We start from the raw sequence: 23,009 nt of genomic DNA on the forward strand, positions 1-23,009 counted from the left end.
GGGGTGGGAGGGGGGGGGGGGGGGGCTTCGCCTTGAACCCGCGGCGGGCGGGCCCACCCTCGGGGAGTTGCCGCTTTAAGGGCGGGGGCGGGGCCGGGGCGGGTCACGTGACAGCGGGGGGGGCGGAAGCGGCGCGGGGCGATGGCGGGGCCGGGGCTGCGCGTGAACGCGGCCTTCGCCGAGCGCTACGGGCGGTACCGGCGGCGCGAGGAGCTGCAGCGGCGTGAGCGGGGGCGGGGCCGCCGGCACCGGGGGGGGAGGGGTCACGGGGGGGCGGGGCCACCGGGATCCCGGGAGGCGGGGCTACCGGGAGCGGGGGGAGGCTGGGATTAGGGGGGAGAGTGGGATTAGGGGGATACCGGGATTGGGGGAGGCCGGGATTAGGGGAGACCGGGATTGGGGGAGACCGGGATTGGGGGAGACCGGGATTAGGGGGGAGAGCGGGATTGGGGGAGACCGGGATTAGGGGGAGACCGGGATTAGGGGGGAGAGCAGAATTGGGGGAATACCAGGATTAGGGGAGACTGGGACTGGGGGAGACTGGTATTGGGGGGGACATTGGGATTAGGGGAGATCGAGATTATGGGACATGGGGTTGGGGGGATACCAGGATTAGGGGGGGTGCTGGGACTGGGGGAGACCGGGATTAGGGGGGTCACCAGGACTAGGGGGGATACTGGGATTAGGTGACACTGGAATTAGGGGAGATTGGGACTGGGGGGACATTGGGATTAGGGGAGACACTGGGATTGAGGGGAGACCGGGATTGGGGGGAGACTGGGACTGGGAGAGACTGGGATTATGGGACATGGGGACTGGGGGGATGCTGGGATTAGGGGGAATACCAGGACTGGGGAGTCACCGGGACTAGGGGGGATACTGGGATTGGGAACACTGGGATTTGGGGGGAGACCTGGACTGGGGGGACACTGGGATTGGGGACAGCGGGATTGGGGTACCCGAGGATTGGGGGGGATACAGGGATTGGGGGGACACCAGGACTAGGAGAGATTGGGATTAGGGGACACCAGGATTGGGGACACAGGGATTTAGGGGGGCACCAGGATTTTAGTGGGACATTGGGATTAGGGGACACCGGGATTAGGGGGACACCGGGATTAGGGGACACAGGGATTTAGGGGGAGACCAGGATTAGGGGAACACCAGGATTAGGGGACACCGGGATTAGGGGGACACCGGGATTAGGGGACACCAGCCCCCCCCCCAGTACCAATACCCCCACCCCCCCAGTCCAGGACCGCTATGGGGACACCGGCGCCAGCACCACGTCCGACTCGGACAGCAGCGGGGACGAGGTGGTGAGTTGGGGGGGGGGGGGGGCACTTTGGGGACCCCCCCGGGACCCCCCCGGTGCCCCCCCAACCCCCCGGTGCCCCCCCAATCCCCCCCCCGCAGCCCCTGGACCCCCGCCTGGAGCGGGATTTCTACCGCACGCTGGCCCTGCTGAAGACCAAGGACCCCCGCATCTACCAGCGGGACGCCACCTTCTACAGCCACCCAGGTAACGGGGGGGGGGTCGTGTGCCCCCCCCCGGGGTGCTGTGCCCCCCCCCGGGGTGCTGTGCCCCCCCCCCCCCCGGGGGTTGTCCCCGCATCGTCCCCGCTGTCCCCAGAGTCGTCGTCGTCGTCGGAGAGCGAGGGCGAGTGGGCGCCGCGGCCGCTGTACCTCAAGGACTACGAGCGGAAAGTGGTGCTGGAGCAGGACGGGTGAGGGGGGGGGCAGGTTTTTGGGGGGGGGGGCACTTTATTTTGGGGGGGGGGGGCAAGGATGAGCCCCCCCCCCCCCCCGCTTCCTTTTTCCCCCAGCAAATACGTGGACGAGGAGGAGGAGGAGGAGGATGCAGCGGCCAAGAGGAAGAAGGTGGGGGGGTGGTTTTTTTGGGGGGGCTGGTTTTTTGGGGGGGGGGGGGGCGTTTTGAGGGGGGGGGCACCGCTGTTTGTGCCCCCCCCTCCGCCCCCTTGACCCTATTTCTGTCCCCCCCCCGGTTCAGAGGGCGGCCTCCAAGAGCTACGTGGAGGAGCAGCGGGAGCTGAAGGAGAGGTGGGGACACGGTGGGGGGGGACACGGGGACAGGGGGGGCACACGGGGACCCGGGGGGGGGGGGGCACGGCAGCGGCGTGACCGAGTGTCCCCCCCCCCGCCCCGCCAGCTTCCGAGCCTTCGTGGCTGATAGCGAGGAGGAGGAGGAGGAAGGGGGCTCAGCGCTGCTGCGGCGCCGCAACCGGACGGCGGAGGAGAAGGTGAGGGGTGGGGGGGGTTGGGGACATGGGGGGGGGGCACGGGGGGGGCGCTGTGTCACCTCTGTGTCACCTCTGTGTCCCCTCTGTGTCCCCCCCCCGAGGCCCGCGAGGAGGAGGACTACATCCGCTGGCTGAAGGGACAAGGGGACATCCCCGAGGAGGAGCCGCTGCGGGACCTGGTGAGGGGCTGGGGATGTCCCCGTGTCCCCCTGTCCCTGTGTCCCCCTGTCCCCACGTCCCCATGGCCCTATGTCCCCATGGCCCTATGTCCCCATGTCTTCATAGCTCTGTGTCACCATAGCCCCGCGTTCGTGTCCCCAAGCCCCATGTCCCCATAGCCCCATGTCCCCAAGTCCTCACTGCCCTGTGTCCCCGTGTCCCCAAGCTGTTTCTCCCTATGTCCCCAAGTCCTGTGTCCCCAAGCCCCATGTCCCCAAGTCCTCAAAGCACTTCATCTCCGTGTCCCCAAGCCCCATGGACCCATGTCCCCAGGCCTTTTGTCCCTGTGGCTCCATGTCCCCAAGCCCCATGTCCCCTTGTCCCCATGTCCTTGTGTCCCCAAGCCCCATGTCCCCAAGCCCTCATAGCACTGCATCCCCGTGTCCCCAAGCCCCTTGTCCTCGTGTCCCCACGTCCTCATGCCCTGTGTCCCCGTGGCCCCATGTCCCCAAGCCCCATGTCCCCAGGCCCTGTGTCCCCATGTCCCCAGGCCCCATGTCCCCAAGCCCCATGTCCCCAGGCCCTGTGTCCCCATGACCCCACGCCCCGTGTCCCCACGTCCTCAGGCCCCCTGTCCCCATGTCCCCAAGCACTGTGTCCCCAAGCCCTGCGTCCCCATGTCCCCACACCCCGTGTCCCCACGCCCCGTGTCCCCACGCACTGTGTCCCCATGTCCCCAGGCCCCGTATCCCCACACCCCATGTCCCCAAGCCCCTTGTCCCCGTGTCCCCACATCCCCGTGTCCCCACGCCCTGTGTCCCCACATCCCCATGTCCCCATGTCCCCACACCCCGTGTCCCCACGCCCCGTGTCCCCACGCGCTGTGTCCCCATGTCCCCAGGCCCCGTATCCCCACACCCCATGTCCCCAAGCCCCTTGTCCCCGTGTCCCCATGCTCTGTGTCCCCACATCCCCATGTCCCCATGTCCCCATGTCCCCACGCCCCGTGTCCCCGCAGGTGCCCTTGCAGCGCTACTGGACCGACCCGGCGCTGGACCCCGGGGAGCGCTTCCTGCGGGACTACATCCTCAACCAGGGCTACCGCGAGGAGGAGGAGGAGGAGGAGGAGGAGGAGGACGAAGAGAACGGCGGCGAGGGGTGAGCGGGGACACCCCCCTCGTCCCGTCCCCCCCCGCCCCTCGGGGACACCGCTGTCCCCTCACCGCCGTGTCCCCCCCAGGGCCCCCCCCGGCCTGAGCGTGGCCGATTCCTCGGACGAGGGCGAGCTCTTCCTGGCCCGGCAGGAGGACTTCGAGCGCCGCTACAACTTTCGCTTCGAGGAGCCGGGGGCCGAGCAGGTGGGGAGGGGGAACCTTGGGGGGGGGACACAAAGGGACAACGGGGACGGGGGGGACGCTGACGGTGCCCCCCCCCCCCCAGGTGAAGACGTACCCCCGGAGCATCGCCACCTCGGTGCGGCGCCGCGACGAGCGCCGCAAGGAGAAGCGGGAGCAGGTCCGGGAGAGGAAGAAGAAGGTGAGCGGTGCGAAACGAGTGGGGCTGGCCGGGGGGGGGGGGTCCCAGTCCATCCGTCCCTCACCCGTCTGTCCCCTCCCTGTCCCTCTGTCCCCCCGCCCGCCCCGTTCCCGTCCGTCTGTCCCCAGGAGAAGGCACGGAAGCGGGAGGAGCTGAAGCAGCTGAAGAACCTGAAGCGGGAGGAGATCGCCGCCCGCCTGGCGCGGCTGCGCGAGGCCACCGGCAACGCCGCCGTCGGCTTCTGCGAGAGCCAGCTCGAGGGGGACTTCGACCCGGCCCAGCACGACCGCATGATGGCCGTGGGTCCCCGACCCCCCCCCCCCATTGTCACAGCCCGTCCCCGGCCTGTCCCCAACCCCGTGTCCCCGCGTCCCTCTGTCCTCGCGCCGTCCCCACTGGGATCGGCTCCATCCTGTTCGGCCCCGTCCCGTCCTGCTGCGACCCTTTTCCTCCTGTCCTGTCCCCGTCCCGTCCCCTCTGACCCCGTTCTTGTCCCCTCGTTGTCCCCATCCCGTCCCGACCCCGTTCTTGTCCCCTCGTTGTCCCCATCCCACCCCGACCCCCGTCCTGACCCTCTGTCCCCGTCCCCATCCCTGCTGCTGGGGTTCTTTCTCTCTCCCCTCGTCCTCAGCCTGGCTTCGTGGCGATCCTCCCCATCCCATCCCCCTGTCCCGTCCCCCTCCTGTCCCCTGTCCTGTCCCCGAGCCCCCCCCCGTCCCCACTGACCCCCACCCCGTGCCCCCCCCCCCCAGGAGGTTTTTGGGGACAACTACTACGGCTGCGGCGAGGAGGAGAAGCCGCAATTCGAGGACGAGGAGGACGAGGAAGGGCCAGAGGGTGAGTAGGGCCGAGGCCACCGCCCCGAGGCCACCGCCGCCCCCCCCGAGGCCACCACCGCCCCCCCCCAAAGTCCCTAACGTGTCCCCCCCCCCCCCCCACAGACTGGAACTGGGACGCGTGGAGCGGCCGCCGGGAGCCGCACTGCGAAGACCCCGACTTCGTGGTGCGTCTTCCTACCACCCCCGTGACACCCGGGGTGGGGTGGGGGGGAACCTGACCCCCCCCCCCTTGTCCCCCCCCTTAAGATGGACGCTGACTACGACCCCGCCGCCCCCCCGGCCCCCCCCAGGAAGAGGGAGGCGCCGGCGCTGGGCAAGAAGCGGCGCCGGACGCGCTTTCGGGAAGCGGTGGAGCGGGAGAAGCCGGCTTTCGACCCCGGTAACGTGGGGGTCCCCCCCCTTTGAGATCCCGATCCCCTCCCTGGGGGGGTTACTGAGCCTCCCCCCCCCCAAATTTTGGCACAGCCACCGGCACCTTTGAGCAGTACCTGGACGAGTATTATGGGCTGGACTACGAGGACCTGGTGGGGGACCTGCCCTGCCGCTTCAAGTACCGCAACGTCGTCCCCTGCGACTTCGGCCTCACCACCGACGAGGTAGAGCCCCCCCGGGGGGGGCACACACCCCTGCCCCCCCCAGCATCCCGTGACTCCCCCCCCAGGATCCTTACACCCCCCCCATTTTGCTCCCCAGATCCTGGCCGCTGACGACAAGGAGCTGAACCGCTGGTGCTCCCTGCGCAAGACCTGCATGTACCGGTGAGGGGGGGGGGGGGACATTTTTAGGGGGGGGGGGGGCTTTGGGGTGTCCCTGCGTGTCCCCCCCCCTTGATTTTGCGGGGGGGGGGTCCTCGCCTGCAGGTCGGAGCGGGAGGAGCGGCAGGATCAGGCCAACTACAGCCGGCGGGCGCAGAACACGTGGAAGAAGCGGCAGATCCTAAAATCCCTCGCGGCCACGTACGTGGGGGATTGGCGTCACGGGGGGGCCATTACAGGCTGGGGGGGGGTCACTACAGGCTGGGGGGGGGGTCACACACGACCCCCTCACCCCCCCCCCCAAAATCCCTGCAGCACGGAGGAAGAGCCCGAACCGGCCCCGGCCCCGAAAACCAAAGTGGGGAAGAAGCAACGGGACAAGCGGCGGCAGCGAGCGGGGGCCCCCCCGGCCGCGTCCGCGCCCCCCCCGGCCCCTAACGGGGGGGTCCGGCCGCGGGGTACGGCCCCCCTGGGGGCTTCCGTGCGCCTGGGGGGGCGCGACTTCACCGGGAGGCGGCTGCAAGCCTTCGGCCTCAACCCCCGGCGCCTCCGCTACCGGCAGCTGCTGCGGCAACGGCGGCGGCAGGAGGGGGGGGCGCGGTGAGACACCCCCCCCCCCCAACTTTGTGTCCATCCCCCCCCCCCACCTTGTGTCCCCCCCCCTCAAAATGAGGCGATGCTGAGCTTCAAGTACACCTTTAATGGGACGGGCGGCCGAGGGGGGGGCCTGAGCCACAATAAATAAACCCCGACCCTCGCCGCGAGCAGCGTGACGGCCGAAACGACCCCATTTTGGGGAGGGGGGGGGGAAACACATGCTCCTGGGGGGGGCACGGGGGACAGTTTCCAGGAGTGGGGTGCGGCAAGGTGTTGGGGGGGGGGATTCGGCTCGTGTTTGTGTTTGTGTCCCCCCCCCAACCCCTTGGGAACGGAAAAACAGCCCTGAGCGTGCAGCGACCCTGAGGGGAAGGGGAGGGGGGCTCAGGGTTGCCCCCCCCCCGGGGCTCATCCAGTGTACGGTTCCCCCCTCGTTGGGGTGGGGGGGTCCCCGAGTGCCCCCTCAGAGGAGGACGAAGTCGTCCCCCCCGTTTTTTCTGCCTCTGTGGCGCCGGGGGGGGGCCGGCGGGGGGGGCGGCGAGCGCGGCTCCTCCAAGCCGTGCTCCTGCGCCCGGCCCTCGGCCACGGTGAACATGGGGTAGCGCTCCTTGCCGGGGGGGGCCTCCAGCACCTTTTTTTTTAGAAAAAAAGGGAAAAAAGCCACGTTAATGGACTGGGGGGAGCCTTAAGGGTGCCCCCCCCCCCCAGGAATAAAAGCACCGGGGGGGGGGGGACACTCACGCGGGCCAGCTCGGCGCACAGCTCCTCCAGGTCTCGCCCGCGGCGCGCGTAGAAGCCGATGGCGCAGCTCGGGTCCATCTTGGCGAAGGGCAGCTTGCGGGGGGAGCTGCAGTGGAAGGACTGGGGAGGGGGCGGTGGGGGGGGGGGGCGTGGCGCCCCACGGAGCCCCCCACCCCCCTCCCGTTAGCCCCCCCCCCCTAATTAATGCTCCGCGTCCTTTCCTTTCTTTATCTTCCCCCCCCCATCCCCGGCAGCTCGCACCCACCTGCAAGGGGAAGGCGTCGCGGGAGGTGTCCACGAAGGGCTGGCAGTAGTGGGGGTCCAGGTACAGCAGGAAATTGTCTGGGGGGGGGGACACACACACACAGGACACTCACGGGGGGTGGCGGTGACACCGGGGCCGCGGTGACACCCGGGGGGGGGGGGGCTCCACGGTACCTTGGAAGCCGACGAAGTAGAGGGAGTGCCGCGGCCTCCCCCCGATGATCCCCACGCAGGACTTGAGCTTCAGCAGCTCCTGGGGGGGGGGGGGACAGGGGACACGGGGGGAGGCGGTGACACGGCCGCGGGGACGGCGGCGGCCTTCACCGGGAGCGGAGGCCGGCCTCGTCCCGGGATGAGGGGACGGGAAACGGGGCGAAGGGACAGGAAACGGCCCCGTTTTGTCCCCCCCCCCCCCCTCGTGCCCACGGGGTGGAGGTTGGCGCCGCGGTGGTCTCGGCCGCGGTGCGGAGGACGGTGCCGTGGGGTGGAGGACACCTCCGTAGGGGCCTCCCCGTGCCCCCGGGGACGGAGGCCATCCCCTCCTTGCCCCCCCCCCGGGGACAGAAGCCGCCCCCCCCAAAAAAAAACACCCCATAGCCTCACCTTCATGCCCTCCACGTAGCCGGGGTTGAGGCGCTCCCCGCCCAGCCTCACCGGCACCAGCACCAGCACGGCCCCGTTGGCGTCCCCCTGCACGAGGCTGGCCACGTCCCCCTTGTACACTGCCGAAATTTGGGGGTGGGGGCGGGGTGCTCAGCCTTGATTCCCCCCCCACACTAAAAAAAAAAAAAGGGGGGGGAGGCTCCGTGCCCCCCAGCACCCACCGGTGCAGTCCTGCGAGACGTAGACGGCGAGCCCGGCGGCCTCGGGGCGGCTCTCCACCGCTTTCCTGCACGGGATGGGGACACGGGGGGGTGACCCCATGGGGGTGTTTTTTTTTGGGGTGGGGGGTCTCTCCCCGAACCCCCCCCCCCCCCCCCCCCGGAAGGTTCTCACCTGAGGATGTGGGCGACGATGGAGGGCCCGTACCAGTCGCCGGCCCTCTTCCCCGCGCCGCGCCCCAGCTCCACCAGCCGGTGGATGCCGAAGGGCGCCCGCGGGTGGTCCCCGAAGCAGGCCACCAGCGCCCGGTGCCACCGCTCCGCCTCGGGGGGGGGCGCGGGGGGGGGACAGCGGGGACCCCCCCAGCGCCTCCGACCACGTCCAGTCTAGGAACGAGCGGCGGGGGGGGTTAGGGGGATTTTTTTTGGGGGGGGGGGGGGGGGGGTGGCATCCCTGTCCCCATGTCCCCATCTCGTCCCCGTCCCTGTCCCCATCCTTGTCCCCCTGTCCCCATCGCTGTCCCAGGGGACACGGGGACACCCCAGGGGACCCCAAAACGCCCCAGCCCAGAGCAATATGGGATCACCAGGGACACGGGGACACCCAGGGGACACGGGGACACCCAGAAAACCCCCCCAAATACCCCAAATGAGAGCAACATGGGATCACCAGGGACACCCAGGGGATACAGGGACACCCCAAGGAGACAAGGGGACACTCCAGGGGACCCCAAAACATCCCAACCCAGAACAATCTGGGATCAACAGGGACATGGGGACAACCAGAGGACACGGGGACACCCCAGGGGACCCCAAAATTTCCAAACCCGGAGCAATACGGGATCACCAGGGACGCGGGGACACCCAGGGGACACGGGGACACCCAAAATAACCCCAAACCTCCCAACCCAGGACAATATAGGATCACCGGGGACACCCGGGGGACACCCGGGGGACACCCTCGACCCAGAGGACACGGGGACACCCCAAGGGACCCCAAAACATCACAACCCGGAGCAATCTGGGATCACCAGGGACGCGGGGACACCCAGGGGACACGGGGACACCCAAAATAACCCCAAAACCCCCAACCCAGGACAACATACGATGACTGTGGACACCCAGGGGACACCCAGGGGACACGGGGACACCCAAAATAACCCCAAAACCCCCAACCCAGGACAACATACAATGACTGGGGACACCCAGGGGACACCCAGGGGACACGGGGACACCCAAAATAACCCCAAACCCCCCAACCCAGGACAACATAGGATCACTGGGGACACCCAGGGGACACCCAGGGGACACGGGGACACCCAAAATAACCCCAAACCCCCCAACCCAGGACAATATAGGATCACCGGGGACACCCGGGGGACACCCGGGGGACACCCTCGACCCAGAGGACATGGGGACACCCCAAGGGACCCCAAAACATCCCAACCCAGAGCAATCCGGGATCAACAGGGATGCGGGGACACCCAGGGGACACGGGGACACCCAAAATAACCCCAAACCCCCCAACCCAGGACAACATACGATGACTGTGGACACCCAGGGGACACCCAGGGGACATGGGGACACCCAAAATAACCCCAAAACCCCCAACCCAGGACAACATACGATGACTGTGGACACCCAGGGGACACCCAGGGGACACGGGGACACCCAAAATAACCCCAAACCCCCCAACCCAGGACAATATAGGATTACTGGGGACACCCAGGGGACACCCGGGGGACACCCGGACACCCAGGGGACACCCAGGCCTCTTCCCAGCCTCTCCCCCGACCCGCGCCCAGCGTGGGGCTCCGGGGAAGGATTTCGGGGTGCCGTGGGGTGTGTGTGTGTGGGGGGGGGGGGTTCCCCGAGCTTCGCGGGGGCCCCACCTCGCCCCAGGAGGTGCAGGAGCAGCCCCTGGGCCAGCAGCATCTGCCCCGAGCGCAGGGCGCAGCCCCAGCCGCCGTCGGTGCTCCAGGCGGTGCCGGGCAGCGGGGGGAAGTCGCGCCGGTACGTCAGCCACAGGCGGGAGCAGAAATCCCGGCGGAAGCGCTCGGCGTCCTCTGGGGGGGGGGGGACACAAGAAAATTTGGGGGTCCCGGAGGGTCCTGGGACACCCCCCCCCCCCCCCTCGTCGCGCTCACCTTCCGTTGCCAGGCAGTAGGCGCGGCCCAGGAGGTGCAGCGGGGCTGCGGGGCTGAAGCGGGTGCGGGGTCGAAGGGTCCAGCCTATGGGGGGGGGGGGACGGACACAACCGGGACCCCCCCGGGACGGTCGGTGACTCCCCCCCGGGATGGTCGGTGACCCCCCTGGGATGGTCGGTGACCCCTTCCCCTAATAAGGACCCCCCCCTAAAAAAAAGCTCCCAGGACACTCAGGTCCCCAAAACGGCGCTACAAGGGCCCTGTCCCCCCACTTGTCCCCCTGTGTCCCCCCCCCCGACCCCATTTCTCCCCCCCCCCCCCAAGGACCCCTGAGCCTCCCGTACCCCCCCGGGACCCCCCCCGGTAACCCCTGGTCCCCATCCCAAGACCCCTGGGACCCCTCCGAGCCATTACCCCTGTCCCCAAGCACCCCCCGAGCCCCCGGGACCCCCCCCGGGACCCCCCCAGTACCCCCCCGGTGACCCCCGGTCCCCCCCCAACCCCATTACTCCCCACCCCAGGACCTCCTGAGCCCCCCGTACCCCCCCAGGACCCCCCCGGTAACCCCCGGTCCCCATCCCAAGACCCCCAGGACCCCCCCGACCCCATTAACCCCCCCCCCAAAACCCCCTGAGCCTCCCGTACCCCTCCGGTACCCCTCCCACCCTTCCGGTACACCCCCGGTAACCCCTCACACCCCCCCGGTGCCCCCCCAGTAACCCCGTTCCCCATCCCAAGCCCCCCGGTGCCCTTCCAGTACCCCCTAACACCCTCCCGGTACCCCCCCAGTACCCCCCCGGTACCCCCGTTCCCCATCCCAAGCCCCACGGTGCCCTCCCGGTACCCCCCCGGTGCCCCCGGTCCCCATCCCAAGCCCCCCGGTGCCCCCCCGGTGCCTCCCGGTACCCCCCCGGTGCCCCCGGTCCCCATCCCAAGCCCCCCGGTGCCGCCCCGGTGCCCCCCGGTACCGGCCCCCACCATATCGGACGCTGTTCAAGGCCGACAGGAAACGACCCCGCACCCGCTGCCCCTCACCGGGCCCGGAACCGGAACCGGAGCCTTCACCGGGCCCGGCACCGGAAGCGGAAGCGGAACCGGGGCCGGGAGGGGCCCCGCGGCCGCCGCCCCCCCCCCGCCGCGGGCCCGCGCTCATGGCGGCGGCGGCGGCGCGCGGGGCGGGGCGGGGGCCCCGGCGGCGGGGGGGCGTGGTCCCGGCGGCGGGGGGCGGGGCCAACGGGCACGGCCGCCGCCATTTTCGGTGAGGGCAGAAACCGGAAGCGGCGTCGCGGCCGGGCGGAAGTGGGGGGGAGGTTTCCATGGTGACGGGGCCTGGTGCGCCACCTGGGGCCTTTGGGGGGGGGCATTTGGGGTCACGTTTTGGGGGGGGGGGGGACAGGGACATTTGGGGACACATTCTGGGGGGGCACACGGATATTTGGGGTCACACTTGGGGGGACACGGGGATATCTGGGGTCACGTTTTTGGGGCTCACAACATTTGGGGTCACATTTTGTGGGGGACACACAGATATTTGGGGTACCATTTGGGGGGGCAAGACATGGATTTGGGGCGCCCTGATGGATTTGGGGGTCCCCTATTTGGGGTGCCCTGATGGAGTTGGGGTGCCCTATTTGGGGCACCCTGGTGGATTTGGGGTCCCCACGCGCTTCTGGGGTGCCCTGCTTAGGATGGGGCCCCTGGTGGATTCGGGGTTCCCTATGTGGGGCACCCTGAAGGATTTGGGGTGCCCCGAGGGATTTAGGGTTCCCTATTTGGGGTGCCCTGAGGGATTTGGGGTGCCCTGAGGGATTTAGGGTTCCCTATTTGGGGTGCCCTATTTGGGGTGCCCTGAGGGATTTGGGGTGCCCTAATGGATTTGGGGTGCCCTGGTGGATTTGGGGTGCCCTATTTGGGGTGCCCTGGTGGATTCAGGGTTCCCTATTTGGGGTGCCCTATTTGGGGTGCCCTGATGGATTTGGGGTGCCCTGGTGGATTTGGGGTGCCCTATGTGGGGCACCCTGAAGGATTTGGGGTGCCCCGAGGGATTTAGGTTTCCCTATTTGGGGTGCCCTATTTGGGGTGCCCTGATGGATTTGGGGTGCCCTAATGGATTTGGGGTGCCCTGGTGGATTTGGGGTGCCCTATTTGGGGTGCCCTGATGGATTCAGGGTTCCCTATTTGGGGTGCCCTATTTGGGGTGCCCTGAGGGATTTGGGGTGCCCTATGTGGGGCGCCCTGAAGGATTTGGGGTGCCCTGGTGGATTTGGGGTGCCCTAATGGATTTGGGGTGCCCTGGTGGATTTGGGGGTGCCCTATTTGGGGTGCCCTGGTGGATTCAGGGTTCCCTATTTGGGGCGCCCTGAAGGATTTGGGGTGCCCCGGTGGATTTGGGGCGCCCACACCCCATTGGGACTCCCCGGTTGGGGTCGGGGGGGTCCCGACGGGGTCGGGGTTCCCCGGGCAGGTTTTGGGGTGCAGGCCGGGGCCTGCCCGCTGGGCGCGGACGGCCAGACGCGGGCAGCCCCAGACAGACAGACGGCCGGGGCGACCGGTTCGGCGGCCCCGCCCGGCGCCGGGGGGGGGGTCGGGGATTTTGGGGGGGCCTCGGGGATTTGGGGGGGGGCTCGGGGAATTTTGGGGGGGCTCGGGGATTTTAGGGGGGCTCGGGGATTTTTGGGGGCCTGGGGGAACCCTTAAAGAGGGGTTCGGGCACCTCCAGAAGGGATCTGGGGGGGGGGGGCTCGGGGCAAATCTGGGGGGGCTCAGGCACATTTTGGGGGGGGGCTTGGGGATATTTGGGGGGGGCTTGGGCCCATTTTGGGGGATTTGGGGCACATTTTGGGGGATTTGGGGCACATTTTGGGGGGATTTGGGTACGTCTTAGAGGCTCGGGTGCATCTGGGGGGGGCTGAATTGGGGGGGGGGGGGGCTCGAAGTTTTAGAGGGGGGGGGCTCAGGGGTGTCCTGGGGGCTCGGGGATGCCCACAGAGGGGGTTGTGCCCGTCTGGGGGGGGGCTTGGGCACACCTGGGGGGGTCACACACACCTGGGGGGGGTTCACACACACCGGGGGGGGGTACACACCTGGGGGGGGGCACACACACCTGGGGGGGGGGCACACACACCTGGGGGGGGCTTGGGCACACCTGGGGGGGGCTTGGGCACACCTGGGGGGGTCACACACACCTGGGGGGGGCGCACACACATTGGGGGGGGGCGCACACACACCTGGGGGGGGTCACACACATTGGGGGGGGGGCACACACATTGGGGGGGGGGCACACACACCTGGGGGGGTCACACACACCTGGGGGGGGTCACACACACCTGGAGGGGGCACACACACATTGGGGGAGGGCACACACACCTGGGGGGGGGGCACACAGCTGGGGGGGGCACACACACCTGGGGGGGGCACACACACCTGGGGGGGGGGGGTCACACACCTGGGTGGGGGCACACACATTGGGGGGGGGGTCACACACACCTGGGGGGGGGGCACACACACCTGGGGGGGGGTCACACACACTTGGGGGGGGGCACACACATTGGGGGGGGGTCACACACACTGGGGGGGGTTCACACACACCTGGGGGGGGGTCACACACACTTGGGGGGGGCACACACACCTGGGGGGGGGGGGTCACACACCTGGGGGGGGGGGCACACACATTGGGGGGGGGGTCACACACACCTGGGGGGGGTTCACACACACCTGGGGGGGGTCACACAGGGGGGGGGGGGGGGTCACACACACCTGGGGGGGTCATACACACCTGGGGGGGGTCACACATGGGGGGGGGGGGTCACACACACCTGGGGGGGGGCGGAGAGGGGCTCGGACACGTCCCTGGAGGGCTTTGGGCACCCTCGGGGGGGGGCACCTCGGGGGTCCTCGCCCCCCCGCTCCCCCCCAGCCGGGATGAAGGGGGGGGGGGGGAGGAATTTTTTTGGGGGGGGGGGGGGGGCGGCCCAAATTCAGGAGCTGCCCCCGCCCCGCCCGGCCCCGCCCGGCCCCGCCGCGCCCCACCGGAGGCAGCGCAGCGCGGCGGAGCGGCGCCGGGTCCCCGCGGTGAGTCCCGGGGGGGGGGGGCACCCCGGGGGGGGGGGCGGGTAAGGAGAGAGCGACCCCCCCCCCCCGCTGCCCCCCCCCACCCCCAGCACGGCCCCCCCCTCAGGGGGAACGGGAGCGGGTGGGGAAACTGAGGCACGGGGAGGGGGGGGGGGGGGGGGCGGCTGAGTTTTTTAAGGGGGGGGGCCAAGTAAGGACCCCCCCCCCCCGCCCCCCCCCCATTTCCACGGACCCCCCCATCCCATTCCCACGGCTCTCGGGACCCCCCCCCCCAAATTCCCATAGCTCACAGACCCCCCCCCCCCCTCCCCATTCCCACGGTTCCCTGCCCCCCCCCCCCCCCCCCATTCCCACGTCTCTCCAGACCCCCCCACCCCATTCCTAAAGCTCTTAGGACCCCCCCCCCCCCATTCCCGGGGCTCACAGACCCCCCCCCACCCCATTCCCACGTCTCTCCAGACCCCCCCCACCCCATTCCCACAGCTCTTGGGACCCCCCCACCATCCCCATGTCTCTCAGGACCCCCCCCCCCCCCCAATTCCCACAGCTCTCGGGACCCCCCCACCCCATTCCCGGGGCTCTCAGGACCCCCCCTCTCCATTCCCACGACTCTCGGGACCCCCCCACCCCATTCCCGTGGGCTCTCAGGACCCCCCCTCTCCATTCCCACGACTCTCGGGACCCCCCCACCCCCATTCCCGGGGCTCTCAGGACCCCCCCTCTCCATTCCCACGACTCTCGGGACCCCCCCACCCCATTCCCACATCTCTCGGGACCCCCCCACCCCATTCCCACAGCCCCCCCCCCCCCATTCCCACACCTCCCAGCCCCCCCCCCCCCATCCCAACAGCTCTCAGGACCCCCCCACCCCATTCCCATACCCCACAGCCCCCCCCCCCATTCCCACATCCCTCAGGACCCCCCCACCCCATTCCCACAGCCCCCCCCCCCCCATTTCCATACCCCACAGCCCCCCCCCCCCCATTCCCACATCCCTCAGGACCCCCCCACCCCATTCCCACAGCCCCCCCCCCCATTTCCATACCCCCACAGCCCCCCCCCCCCATTCCCACAGCCCCCCCCCCCCCCATTCCCACGTCCCTCAGGACCCCCCCCCACCCCATTCCCATACCCCACAGCCCCCCCCCCCCCCATTCCCACGTCCCTCAGGACCCCCCCACCCCCATTCCCATACCCCACAGCCCCCCCCCCCCTTCCCACAGCCCCCCCCCCCAATCCCATTCCTTCCCCCCCCCCCCCCAACCGGTGCCACCCCCGCCAGGCTGGGTGCCCCGGCCCCCCCCGCCCCCCCCTTCCCTCCCTTCTCCGGCAGCGCCCCGGGGGCCCGGCCGCACCCATCCCCACCCACCCCAAATATTTGGGCAGGTTCCTGGGGGGGGGGCAGGGATTTTTTTTTTTTGGGGGGGGGGGGGGGGCCGAGCCCCCCAACCGCGGTGGGTGCCCGCGGCGCCCCGAGCCGGCGTGGGCGCGAGGGAAGGGCGAGACGGCGGCGGGTGCCCGCGGGCAGCGACGCGCAAAAGGGGTGCGGGGATCCCACGGGGGGGGGCACCCATGGGTGGGCAGGGATCCCACGGGTGGGGGGGGGGGGCACCCAGGTGAGCGTGCACGCACGTGCGCACGGAGAACCCCCCCACACACACACCCCGGGGGGTGGGGAGCACCCATAAAAGCGCATGCGCTGGCGCGGACCCCACGCGAGCACCCACGCGTGTGGTCAGCACCCGAAGGGGGTGAGCGTGCCCCCCCCCTGCCCCCCCCCCCCGTGGGTGTGCAAACGTGCGTGGCCCTCCCCACCCGCCGGCACACGTGTGTGGGGCCGTGGGGGTGCACCCGCATCCGTGCACAGCGCGGGGGGGCGTCAGGGGAGCCCCGTGCACACGCGTCGCTCACCCACACGTGGTGCACACGCGTGCGGGGAGCCCCGTGGTGGTGCACACGCGTGTGGGGCCGTGGGGGGGAGCCCCGTGGTGGTGCACACGCATGTGGAGCCGTGGGGGGAGCCCCGTGTTGGTGCACACGCGTGCAGGGAGCCCCGTGGTGGTGCACACGCGTGTGGGGCCGTGGGGGGAGCCCCGTGCACACGTGCCCAGCAACGCGCGTGAGTCGCACGCGCGTGTAGCCATAGCATGAGCGCCCACACGGCTCCCGCGCGTGTGTATCCACGGCGTGAGCACCCACGTGAGCTGCACACGCGTGTCAATAGTGAGCACCCATGTGAGTTGCACGCGCGTGTGTCGGCATAGCGTGAGCACCCACATGAGCCCCACACGTGTGTATCCATGACACGAACACCAGTGGGCACCCCACACATGTGTATCCACAACACGAACACCCATGGCTGCTCCACATGCATGTATCCACAGTGCGAACACCCATGGGTGCCCCACACACGTGTCAATGACACAAACACCCACAGGTGTCCACATGCGTACAGCCATGACATGAACACCCACGTGTGCTCCACAGACGTATATCCACAACACGAACACCCATGGGTGCCCTGCACACCTGTAACCACAACACGAGCACCCACGGGGTGCCCTGCACACAGGTATCCATGACACGAACGCCTATGAGTGCCGCACAGACGTATATCCACAACACGAACACTCATGGGTGCCCCGCACACATATATCCACGACATGAACACCCATGGGTGCCCACACACGGATATCCATGACACGAACACCCATGGGTGCCCCAGATGTGTGTATCCACAACGTGAGCACCCACATGTGTATATTCACGGCACGAACACCCATGGGTGCCCCCACACATGTTTATCCATGACACCAACACCCATGGGTGCCCACGTGCGTATATCCACAACACAAGCACCCATGGGTGCCCCACATACATATATCCACAACCCAAACAACCACGGGTGCTCACATGCATATATCCACGACATGAGCACCCATGGGTGCCCCACACCTGTTTATCCATGACACCAACACGCACGGGTGCCCACACACATATATCCACTACATGAGCACCCATGGGTGCCCCACATGTGTTTATCCATGACACCAACACCCACGGGTGCCCACACGCATATATCCACAACACAAGCACCCATGGGTGCCCCCCACACGCATATATCCACAACACGAGCACCCACGGGTGCCCACACACGTATACCCACAACACGAGCACCCATGGGTGCCCCACAGACATGTATCCATGACATGCCCACCCATGGGTGCCCCCCACTCACACCCCCCCTCCCCCCCGCAGGCCCAGCGGACCCCCCCACACCCCCCCCACCCCCCCCGCCCCGGTGCCCCCGCCATGTAGCCGCGCGCGCCGCCCGCCATGGAGCCGCCGGACAACGCCATCATCGCGCTGCACTACAACTACACGGGCAAGCTGCACGCCGGGCGCTACCGCGGCAGCCTGCGGCCCGAGGCCGTCGCCTTCCTGGCCGTCTGCGGCGTCATCGTGCTGGAGAACCTGGTGGTGCTGGTGGCCCTGTGGCGCGACAAGAAGCTGCACTCGCCCATGTACTACCTGCTGGGCAACCTGACGCTCTCCGACCTGCTGGCCGGCGTGGCCTACACCGCCAACATCGCCATGTCCGGCGCCACCACGCTGCGCCTGACGCCGGCGCTCTGGTTCCTGCGCGAGGGCGGCGTCTTCGCCACCTTGGCCGCCTCGGTGCTCAGCCTGCTGGCCATCGCGGTGGAGCGGCACCTCCACCATGGCGCGGGTGGCGGTGGCCCGCGGGGACAAGAAGGGGAGGATGCTGGCGCTGGCGGGGGCCAGCTGGGGGGCGGCGGTGGCGCTGGCGGCGCTGCCGGGCCTGGGCTGGAACTGCCTGGGGGACCTGGCGGCCTGCTCCACCGTGCTGCCGCTCTACTCCAAGGGCTACGTCTTCTTCTGCGTGGCGCTCTTCCTCGCCATCCTGGTGGCCATCGTCATCCTCTACGCCCGCGTCTACCGGGCGGCGCGGGGCAGCGGGCGGCGCCTGGGGGGGAGGCGGAGGGCGCGGGCCTACCTGGCGCTGCTGCGGACGGTGGCGGTGGTGGTGGGGGGCCTTCATCGCCTGCTGGCTGCCCCTCTTCCTCCTCCTGCTGCTGGACGCCTGGGGGTGCCCGGGGGCGTGCGCCGTGCTCTACCAGGCCGATTATTTCCTGGGGGGTGGCCATGGCCAACTCCCTGCTCAACCCCCTGCTCTACACCCTGACCAGCCGGGAGCTGTGCCGCGCCGTCGGGAGGCTGCTGGGGGCGGGGGGGCTGCTGCCGCGACCCCCCCGGCGAAGGGACCAGGAGGGGGCTGCCCGGCACCGGGGGGGGAAGCGGGAGCCGCTCGGGGACGGCGAGGGCGGAGGGGGGGGACACCAGCGGCTCGACGGGGGCCCCAGGGGGGGAAAGGGGCGCAGGGGGGGCAGGGGTGATGTGGGGGGGGGCCTGGCGCTGTCCCCGTCCTTGTCCCCGTCCCCGTGTCCCCGTCCCTGTCCCCATCGCATCCCCATCCCTGTCCCCCCCCCATCCCCGTCAAGCCTGGGGGGGTCCCCGTCCCTGTCTTGTCACTGTTGTTGTCCCCCCCCCCCCCCCCCGTGACCCCACTGCTCTCTTTGCTTCCCCCCCTCCCCCGGCTCAATTTTTTTGTAACGCGTTTGTAATAAAAAAAGCCGATTTTGGAGCTTTTTGGAGCCGCTGGCTCGCTGAGTCCCCTTCCGCTGGGGACAGCGCGGGGGACACCGAGAGGTCCCCAGCCGAGGGTGGCAGCGGGACGGGCCCAGCCGCGGGGTGACACGGGGACGCTCAGGGTGACACGGGGACGCTCAGGGTGACACGGGGACGCCAGAACGTCCCAACCTAGGGTAATGTGGGGACACCCCAGGGGACGTGGGGACACCCAAGGGACACCGAAATGTCCCAATCCAGGGTGACACGGGGGGACCCAGGGGACACGGGGACACCCCAGGGGACAAGGGGACACCCCAGGGGACACAGCGATGCCAGAATGTCCCAATCCAGGGTGACCTAGGGACACCCAGGGGACCCGGGGACACCCCAGGGGACAGGGGTCACCCAAGGGCCACCGAAATGTCCCAATCCAGGGTGACACCAGGGGACACGGGGACACCCAGGGGACACGGGGACACCAGAACGTCCCTGTGCAGGGTAATAGGGGGACACCCAGGGGACACGGGGACACCCCAGGGGGCAGGTGACACCCAGACGCCCCAGCCCCGGGTGACACGGGGACACCCAGGGGACCTGGGGACACCCCAGGGCACAGGGGGACACCCAGGGGACCCGGGGACACCCCAGGGGACAGGGGTCACCCAAGGGACACCGGAATGTCCCAATCCAGGGTGACACGGGGGGACCCAGGGGACACGGGGACACCCCGGGGACATGGGGACACCCAGGGGGCAGGTGACACCCAGACACCCCAGCCCCAGGGGACAGGGGGACATCCAAGGGGCATGGGGACACCCCAGGGGGCAGGTGACACCCAGATACTCCAGCCCCCGGTGACACGGGGACACCCAGGGGACCCGGGGACACCCCAGGGGACAGGGGGACACCCAAGGGACCTGGGGACACCCCAGGGGGCAGGGGTCACCCAAGGGACACCGAAATGTCCCCAATCCAGGGTGACACGGGGGGACCCAGGGGACATGGGGGACACCCCAGGGGGCAGGTGACACCCAGACGCCCCAGCCCCGGGTGACACGGGGACACCCAGGGGGACCTGGGGACACCCCAGGGGACAGGGGGACACCCAAGGGACCTGGGGACACCCCAGGGGGCAGGTGACACCCAGACGCCCCAGCCCCGGGTGGCACGGGGATACCCCAGGGGACAGGGGTCACCCAAGGGACACCGAAATGTCCCAATCCAGGGTGACACGGGGGGACCCAGGGGACAGGGGGACACCCAGGGGGACACGGGGACACCAGAACGTCCCTGTGCAGGGTAATAGGGGGACACCCAGGGGACCTGGGGACACCCCAGGGGGGCAGGTGACACCCAGACGCCCCAGCCCCGGGTGACACGGGGCCACCCAGGGGACCCGGGGACACCCCAGGGGACAGGGGTCACCCAAGGGGACACCGGAATGTCCCAATCCAGGGTGACACGGGGGGACCCAGGGGACACGGGGACACCCCGGGGACATGGGGACACCCCAGGGGGCAGGGGGACACCCAAGGGACCTGGGGACACCCAGGGGGCAGGTGACACCCCAGGGGACAGGGGGACACCCAAGGGACCTGGGGACACCCCCAGGGGGCAGGTGACACCCAGACGCCCCAGCCCCGGGTGACACGGGGACACCCAGGGGACCCCCCAGGGGACACCCAGGGGACACCCAGGGGACCCGCGGCCACCCCAGGGGCCACCCAAGGGCCACGGGGCCACCCCCTGTGACGCACGCGCCACCCACGTGACTCAGGGGCCACACCCCCCCGTGACGTCACGCCCCCCCACCCCACCCCCTTCTGACCCCTCCCCCCCCCCCCCCCCCCCCCCCCCCCCGAGGACTTTTATTCTGGCGGGAAACCCGAAGGGGGGGGGGACACGCGGCGCGGGGGCGTGGCCTGCGGGTGACGTCACGGGAGGTGGGCGTGGCCAGAGAAGGAGGGGGCGTGGCCAAGGCGGGGGGGGGGGGACTCTTACTGTGACGTGGGCGCCGCGCGCTGCTTAGTCACGGCCCCCCCCCGCCCCCCCCCCTCCCGCACCGCCCCCCCCCCCCCCGCGCCGCCAGCAGCCGCCGGGGCCGCGCCATGGCCGGGTGAGCCCCCCCCCAGCCCCCCCCCCCCCCCTCCTCGGGACCCCCCCCCCCCTTCCCCGGGACCCCCCCCCCCCCCGTCCCCGGGACCCCCCCCCCCCCTCCAGAACCCCGCCCCCGGGACCGCCCCCCCCCCCGCTCCCTTTGCTCTCCCCCCCCCCCCCCCCGGTTTGTTTACACCGAGGGGAGGGGGGGGGCCCAGTCCTCCCCCCCCCCACACCCGGTTCGGTGTTTTTGGGGTTAGGGTTGGGGTTCTTCCCCCCCCCCCCCAAAAGAAAATATCCGGGGGGGGGGCACTGGGATAGTTGGGGGGGGGTGGGGAGGGAATTGGGGTTACGGGGGGGGGGGGGGGAGGGGACTGGGACCCCCCCCCCCCCGTGCCTCAGTTCCCCCCCCCCGCGTGTATCGGGGCTGACACCGGGGTCCCCCCCCCCGTGCCCCCCTCCCCCCCGTTCTACCTGGAGGTTCCCTTCCCCTGCCCCCCCTTGCCCCCCTCGTGCCTCAGTTTCCCCATTGGGTGCTGGGGATCGTGGGGGGCCCCCCCCATTCCTATGCCCCCCCCTTTCCCCTGCGCCTCTTTCCCCACCCCACCCCCATTCTCCAGGGATGATCCGCGGGGGGGGGGTCCCCTTCCCCTTCCCCCCCCGTGCCTCAGTTTCCCCAAATGCCCCAGGGACGATCTGGGGGTGCCCCCTTCCTGCCCCGTGCCTCAGTTTCCCCCCTTATGCTCCAGGGATGACCCTGGGGGGGCGAGGAGTGTTGTGTCCCCCCCCGTGCCTCAGTTTCCCCAAATGCCCCGGGATAATTTGGGGTCCCCTTCCCCCCCCGGTGCCTCAGTTTCCCCCAAATGCCCCAGGGGTGATCTGGGGGTGCCTCTTCCCGCCCCCCGTGCCTCAGTTTCCCCCAAATGCCCCAGGGATAATTTGGGGTCCCCTTCCCTCCCCGTGCCTCAGTTTCCCCCCAAATGCCCCAGGGATAATTCGGGGGTCCCCTTCCCTCCCCGTGCCTCAGTTTCCCCCAAATGCCCCAGGGATAATTCGGGGTCCCCTTCCCCCCCCGTGCCTCAGTTTCCCCGTCCCCCCCCCTCTAACCCCTCCTCTCTCCCACAGCTCCGCCGCCACCGCCCGTCCCCGCGCCGCCCCCCGGGAGCCCCGCGGCCCCCTCTTAGCCCACCCGTAACCCCCCCGGACACCCCCCAACCCCCCCCCCCACCACCTCCCGAGCCCCCCGGGGGGGGGCCTGCCATGCTCCTCCGGCCATGTACGCGCCGAGTGCCAGGCGGAGGTGACGCCGTCGGGGCAGGGGAACCGCTCGTTCAGCTACACCCTGGAGGAGCACCCCAAGCACGCCTTCGGCATCATGAACCAGCTGCGGCTCAGCCGGCAGCTCTGCGACGTCACCCTGCGGGTGCGCTACCGCGACGCCCCCCCCGCCGACTTCCCGGCCCACAAGGTGGTCCTGGCCTCGTCCAGCCCCGTCTTCAAGGCCATGTTCACGGCCGGCCTGCGCGAGCAGGCGATGGAGGTGGTGCCCATCGAAGGGGTGCACCCGCGGGTGATGGAGCGGCTGGTGGAGTTCGCCTACACGGCGTCCATCTCGGTGGGCGAGCGCTGCGTGCTGCACGTGATGAACGGCGCCGTCATGTACCAGATCGACAGCGTGGTGCGCGCCTGCTGCGACTTCCTGGTGCAGCAGCTCGACCCCAGCAACGCCATCGGCATCGCCAACTTCGCCGAGCAGATCGGCTGCGCCGAGCTGCACCAGCGCGCCCCGCGAGTACATCTACATGCACTTCGGGGAGGTGAGCCGTGAGGCGGGGCGGGGGGGGGGCGGGGGGGGTGGGGGGCGGTCATGGGGGGGTGGGGGGGAGAGCCCCGTGGGGACGGCGGGGTCATGGGGGGGGGTGGGGAGAGCCCCATGGGGATGGGGGGTATGGGAGGTTTGGAATTGGGGAGTGTGGGGAGAGCCCCAAGAGGCTGGGGGGGGATTGGGAGGGGATGGGGGGGGGTCCTGGGGGGGTGGGGAGAGCCCCCTGGGCATGGGGGGGTCATG

General features: G+C 70.0%; 3 protein-coding genes across 3 annotated transcripts in view; 2 read left to right on the forward strand and 1 right to left on the reverse strand.

Moving 5' to 3' along the window:
- The first annotated feature begins 87 nt into the window (after positions 1 to 87).
- KRI1 (KRI1 homolog) lies at positions 88 to 6,314 on the forward strand. The gene is made up of 19 exons (XM_080571524.1): positions 88 to 223; positions 1,252 to 1,319; positions 1,417 to 1,522; positions 1,634 to 1,727; positions 1,827 to 1,881; positions 2,012 to 2,061; positions 2,171 to 2,261; positions 2,363 to 2,440; positions 3,439 to 3,578; positions 3,661 to 3,778; positions 3,861 to 3,956; positions 4,085 to 4,255; positions 4,709 to 4,793; positions 4,898 to 4,959; positions 5,042 to 5,174; positions 5,261 to 5,391; positions 5,489 to 5,553; positions 5,656 to 5,751; positions 5,866 to 6,314. Exons 1-19 carry the CDS (start codon positions 142 to 144, stop codon positions 6,152 to 6,154), a joined length of 2,010 nt encoding a protein of 669 aa, XP_080427650.1. The 5' UTR covers positions 88 to 141; the 3' UTR covers positions 6,155 to 6,314.
- A 155-nt stretch (positions 6,315 to 6,469) lies between these two features.
- The window catches only part of ATG4D (autophagy related 4D cysteine peptidase), a 19,200-nt gene continuing 2,660 nt past the window's right edge, over positions 6,470 to 23,009 (reverse strand). Inside the window, exons 3-16 of the mRNA XM_080571449.1 lie at positions 22,542 to 22,712; positions 22,374 to 22,460; positions 17,600 to 18,029; positions 11,099 to 11,495; positions 10,121 to 10,204; positions 9,866 to 10,039; positions 9,080 to 9,084; positions 8,149 to 8,360; positions 7,977 to 8,041; positions 7,756 to 7,874; positions 7,327 to 7,405; positions 7,154 to 7,230; positions 6,889 to 7,008; positions 6,470 to 6,778 (exon numbers count right to left, since the gene is read on the reverse strand). Coding sequence (XP_080427575.1) covers positions 6,611 to 6,778; positions 6,889 to 7,008; positions 7,154 to 7,230; positions 7,327 to 7,405; positions 7,756 to 7,874; positions 7,977 to 8,041; positions 8,149 to 8,360; positions 9,080 to 9,084; positions 9,866 to 10,039; positions 10,121 to 10,204; positions 11,099 to 11,495; positions 17,600 to 18,029; positions 22,374 to 22,460; positions 22,542 to 22,712 — 2,188 coding nt within the window. The 3' untranslated portion in view covers positions 6,470 to 6,610. The remainder of the gene's footprint in view (positions 6,779 to 6,888; positions 7,009 to 7,153; positions 7,231 to 7,326; positions 7,406 to 7,755; positions 7,875 to 7,976; positions 8,042 to 8,148; positions 8,361 to 9,079; positions 9,085 to 9,865; positions 10,040 to 10,120; positions 10,205 to 11,098; positions 11,496 to 17,599; positions 18,030 to 22,373; positions 22,461 to 22,541; positions 22,713 to 23,009) is intronic.
- On the forward strand, positions 17,480 to 18,790 carry S1PR5 (sphingosine-1-phosphate receptor 5). Its single transcript, XM_080571526.1, is given in 4 exon segments — positions 17,480 to 17,908; positions 17,910 to 18,242; positions 18,244 to 18,348; positions 18,350 to 18,790. Coding segments are annotated over 4 exon segments (1,245 nt in total). The 5' UTR covers positions 17,480 to 17,527; the 3' UTR covers positions 18,776 to 18,790.

Source organism: Anser brachyrhynchus, assembly GCF_964034855.1.
Source record: "Anser brachyrhynchus genome assembly, chromosome: 32".
NCBI classification, from domain to species: domain Eukaryota; kingdom Metazoa; phylum Chordata; class Aves; order Anseriformes; family Anatidae; genus Anser; species Anser brachyrhynchus.

Bases quoted from the DNA above. Each gene is read 5' to 3' on its own strand.
- KRI1 (XM_080571524.1), top strand. From the start codon at position 142: ATGGCGGGGCCGGGGCTGCGCGTGAACGCGGCCTTCGCCGAGCGCTAC. The intron at 1,728-1,826 runs GTGAGGGGGGGG...TTTTTCCCCCAG, and splicing joins GTGGTGCTGGAGCAGGACGG to CAAATACGTGGACGAGGAGG. The intron at 1,882-2,011 runs GTGGGGGGGTGG...CCCCCGGTTCAG, and splicing joins CAGCGGCCAAGAGGAAGAAG to AGGGCGGCCTCCAAGAGCTA.